The sequence below is a fragment of the Trichomycterus rosablanca genome, chromosome 23, assembly GCF_030014385.1.
Source record: "Trichomycterus rosablanca isolate fTriRos1 chromosome 23, fTriRos1.hap1, whole genome shotgun sequence".
In the NCBI taxonomy this organism is placed as follows: domain Eukaryota; kingdom Metazoa; phylum Chordata; class Actinopteri; order Siluriformes; family Trichomycteridae; genus Trichomycterus; species Trichomycterus rosablanca.
Window position 1 is genome coordinate 9,346,423 of NC_086010.1, and position 5,061 is coordinate 9,351,483.

The 5,061-nt window shown below is 43.1% G+C and overlaps 1 protein-coding gene across 1 annotated transcript; it reads left to right on the forward strand.

Annotated features, from left to right (window-relative positions):
* Nucleotides 1-874: 874 nt before the first annotated feature.
* LOC134300777 (dermatan-sulfate epimerase-like protein) lies at nucleotides 875-4,665 on the forward strand. Its single transcript, XM_062985199.1, has one exon. It carries the CDS (start codon nucleotides 875-877, stop codon nucleotides 4,514-4,516), a length of 3,642 nt encoding a protein of 1,213 aa, XP_062841269.1. The 3' UTR covers nucleotides 4,517-4,665.
* Nucleotides 4,666-5,061: the final 396 nt, after the last annotated feature.

The window sequence follows — 5,061 nt, forward strand, 5'->3', positions numbered from 1 at the left end:
CACTCATAAAGGACGTTCGCATTTTAATCCGCCGGACCGAATCATTCATTCCATGTGTATGTGGCTGCAGTAACTTCCTCATGAACTTACTGTCCTTTTTATTCGTCTACAATGGATGTCGGGTGAATATGCACGGATGCACGGAGAGGATTTTAATCCGGTGTTTACAGAGGAAAAACTGAATGAAAAGACCGGACATGTGTGAGACGTTTGGTTATGGAAATGCAGCCGTTGGTTTTTGTAATGCGTTTTGCTGCGCGAGAAAAAAGACACGAGACTGATGCGTGGTCGTGTGAGCGGACGCTCGCTGACTGAAGCTAAGCTAAATTCATGACTGAAAAAAATAACTGTTTTTTCACGAAGAAATTAATATTTGTAATAAAATGTTCGTGTATTCTGTTCCCGTGGACGGAAATATCACAGAAATTTAAATGTGGAGCTGATTATACGGCGCTTTGGGAGGTGTTATTCGACATGAACGGTTGGTACTTGAGAAGCAGTTGGGGAATATAACAATTAATTATTTTATTTAACATTTTCTCCTTTTTGTCTTGTGGAATATACATTTTTGAAGTTCTTTTACCACATATCAACGTGGGGTAACATGAAGCTCACTTCTTGGGAAACAAAATGAGTTTTTATCTAAGACTAAATAAACTGTCCAAGCAGTCATTGACACAGTTCTTGTAAAATGTATGTGAAATTGTGACTAGCAAAGTTCAAATCTCTGAACCCAATGAACCATAAAATATTTTTTTAGCTTCAGTATAAATGTCTCAAAAAGACAGTTTGAAATAATGGCCAGATAATTTTGGCTGGCTAGAAATGATGCATCTTTAAGAAAAAAATGTAGACCAAGCGAAGAAATAAAAGTATGTCCGTGGAGGGTCTGTGGAGATACATGGCATGCTCCATGTTTCTTTTGACATTTTCAGCACTGAAAACTGCCTCCGTCGGTGTCTTAAATGCCTCTCACAAGGATATTTTTAGCGACTTTGGGCAGTTCCGACTTCCTCAGAGCCAGGCACCGGAGTTACGGAAGGTTCAAGCCTCTAATTATCATCCTGGCTTATACTTCAACCAAGGAGATGTACCGTTCCTGAGACAGAGGGCAACTACAACACACAGCCACATTTTCCGAGTTATCCGGGGTGCCGTGCTGACCATGCTGTCCAACATGCCTCTGTACATGCCACCTGTAAAGCATGATGAATTCGCCAGCAAGTGGAACGAGATCTATGGGAATAATCTGCCACCTCTGGCTTTATACTGTCTACTCTGTCCAGAGGACACTGCTGCTTTAGAGTTTCTGATACGGTACATGGATCGTATGGTGGCATACCCGGACTGGAAAGTTACCAGTGCAGTGAACGATGAAGTCCCGGTGGCTCATTCGCTGACTGGATTTGCTACTGCTTTTGACTTTATCTACTCCTCCCTGGACGAACATCGCCGTGAGTTTTACCTCCGAAGGATATGTCAAGAGACAGAGGAGCTCTTCGAGACTTCGAAATACAGGGGATGGGGAAAACAGTTTCTCCAGAACCATCAAACTACTAATATTTTAGCAATTTTGATTGGTGCCATTGTTGTGGGCATGCACAATAACCAAAAGGCTATGGTATGGAAACAAGTGTGTGTAAACTATATGGAGAAGACCATGTTTCTTCTGAACCATGTTGTAGATGGATCATTAGATGAAGGAGTGGCGTATGGGAGCTACACTGCAAAGTCGATCACACAGTATGTATTTCTTGCCCAGCACCACTTTAACATCGACAACACTCAAAACAACTGGCTTCGCACCCATTTTTGGTTTTACTATTCAACTTTGCTGCCAGGATTTCAAAGAACAGTGGGTATAGGGGATTCTAATTACAACTGGTTTTATGGACCTGAGAGCCAGTTAGTTTTCTTAGACACTTTTGTGTTGAAGAATGGCACAGGTAATTGGCTAGCACAGCAAATCAGGAAGCACAGACCTAAGGATGGTCCTATGAGTCAGTCTTCAGCCCAAAGATGGACAACTCTACACGCTGAGTTCATATGGTATGATGCCCACCTTACACCTCAGCCTCCGCATGGTCATGGAAATGCCAAGATGCACATATTTTCTAACTGGGGTGTAGTGACTTACGGAGCTGGTTTACCTATTGCACAAGGAAACACGTTTGTTTCTTTTAAATCAGGCAGGCTGGGTGGACGTGCAGTGTTTGATATTGTGCACGCCAAGCCTTACTCATGGATAGATGGTTGGAACAGTTTCAACCCTGGCCATGAGCACCCTGACCAAAATTCATTCACTTTTGCTCCCAATGGGCAAGTATTTGTATCTGAGGCACTTTATGGACCAAAATACAGTTACCTGAATAATGTGCTAGTGTTCAGTCCTTCCCCAACGAGTCAGTGCAATGCCCCTTGGGAAGGGCAGCTAGGCGAGTGCACCAAGTGGCTGCGCTATACCGATGAGGGAGTAAGGGACAGTGCGGGAGAGGTGATAGCAGCGTCCTCGCACAGAGACACCATGTTTGTAAGTGGTGAAGCTGTTGCAGCATACTCCCCAGCTATGAAGCTGAAAAGTGTGTACAGGGCACTAGTGCTTCTTAATTCACAGACTTTATTGGTTGTTGACCATGTGGAGAAAAAAGAAGACTCACCTGTGGACACACTCAGTGCATTTTTTCACAACCTGGACATTGACTTCAAGTACGTCCCTTATAGGTTTATGGACAGGTACAATGGTGCGATGATGGATGTTTGGGATGCTCATTACAAAATGTTCTGGTTTGATAGAGAAGGAAATAGCCCAAACACAAGAATACAGGAGGCAGAGCAAGCAGCTGAGTTTAAAAAAAGATGGACGCAGTTTGTCAATGTCACATTCCCAGTTAAGGATGCCATAGGCAGAATGGTCTACGTGATGCATGGCCCTTATGTTCAAATCTCTAATTGCAGGTTTATAGATAGCAGCAAGACTGGACTCAAACTTTCCATTGTAATCAACAACACTGAAAAAATTGTTTCGATTGCAACCAACTACAAAGACATAGGGGCTCGCTCAAGCTACCTGGGCTTTGGGGGTTACGCAAAAGTTGAGGATCGTTACCAGATAATCCGCTTTGGCATCGGCACACAGCTTGTTCCGAAACAAACCACAGCAAATAGTCAGTTGTTTAATTTAGGATTCACGGTAAATTTGATAGCAGGGGTGATACTGTGCGTAGCTATCGGCTTTATCATTTTGCAGCGCAAGTTTTATATCTGCTTCACCAGACTAATGCGCTACACCCTGTTTTCAGTGCTAATGCTCTGGATTGTTGAACTCCTTTTTGTCTCAAATAGCTGCGATCAGCTGCTGTGTGGGGTGAAGTGGAAAAATGCTGCCACTGATCCAGAACTTCAGAAACAAATCAGAATTTACGACCAGCATCATTTTTCTTTGCCCACTGTGGTCATTACAACTCTGCCGGGCTCTGGCTCAGACATTCTAAAGCACCTTTTCTTCAACAACTCGGACTTCGCTTATTTAAGGGTTCCTACAGCACACCTAGACATCCCTGAAACAGAGTTTGAGTTTGACTCCTTGGCTGATGCCTGTGAGTGGACAAGGTCTGATGCTCAGCATGGTCAGTTTAAAATTGTTCAGGGCTGGTTGCATTCACTGGTCCACAACACGCATTTGCACCTGCAGAACATCCCTCTGTATGACACAAACAAGGCCAAGCAGCTTCTGAGAGTAAATCCCATACAAAAGAAGAAAACAAAAAGAAGAAGAAGGGAGCAGCTGGCTGACATGAGAGGAAGGTTGCGAGTCAGTTTGGACAGGGATGCGGAGTATGTCCGGGAAATGAGGAGACACACGGGGGAATATCCAAACGCCCGGCTTGTCCTCAACCTACGCAGTGGCAGCTGGCCTCTTAAACTCCCTTTCCTTCATGAGGTCATTGGCCCCTCACTCAAGGCTGTTTATGTGGTCAGGGATCCTAGAGCATGGATCTATTTAATGCTTTATAACAGCAAACCAAGTCTTTACTCACTGAAGAATGTCCCGCAGCACTTGGCGCTCATGTTCAAACAGGACGTCACTAGAGAGCGATGCCCAGCTTTTGCAGCAGAGTTTAGTATCCTATGGCGGCTTCTTTCTCGATCCGAAGCCAATCCGGTGCTGCTGCTAGCCCACTTGTGGCTGGCTCACACTGCTGCAGTGCTCCGTGTTACAGCGACTTTACCTGAGGACATCTACCTCCAGGTGAGATTTGAGGATGTTGTGAACTTTCCTGAGGAAACAGCCAAGAGGATACACTTATTTCTGGGGGTTCCACTGATGCCCTCAGCCCTCAACCAGCTTATGTTCACCACCTCCACAAACTTGTACAATCTTATGTATGAGGGAGATATATCACCGACTACCATCAATGTATGGAAGCATAACATGTCTAGGAAAGATATTAGACTTATTGAGGACACTTGTGGCTTTTTGATGAGGAGACTTGGATACTCCAGGTTTAGCAGTTAAATCGTCTGCAGGTGAACTGCTGATTGTGGTTTTCTGTACTGTGGTTATTATTATTATTATTATTTTCTTATACCTAAGCACTGACAAAAAGTAAAAAAAAAAAAGAAAGTGCAGTTATTAAATTAGTTTTATCTTAGAAACTCTAATGCACTATGAACAACCATGGCTTCTCGTGCTGGCTAATGGTGACATTTTATATTAAAATGCATCAAGAAAATTCTATTTTGTAAAGCTGTTTACCATTTACTTTTATTTTATTTTGAGGAATTTACTTTAAGGCTGCATATCATTCTACTTGAAAGTCAGATTTCCCAGGTCGATACTCCTGACTTCTGATGTAAATGCATTCCAGCACTTTAACTCTGGGAAAATATATATACACCGATCAGCCATAACATTAAAACCACCTTTTTGTTTCTACACTCACTGTCCATTTTATCAGCTCCACTTACCATATAGAAGCACTTTGTAGTTCTACAATTACTGACTGTAGTCCATCTGTTTCTCTGCATAACCTTTTAGCCTGCTTTCACCCTGTTCTTCAA

Bases quoted from the DNA above. Each gene is read 5' to 3' on its own strand.
- LOC134300777 (XM_062985199.1), top strand. From the start codon at position 875: ATGTCCGTGGAGGGTCTGTGGAGATACATGGCATGCTCCATGTTTCTT.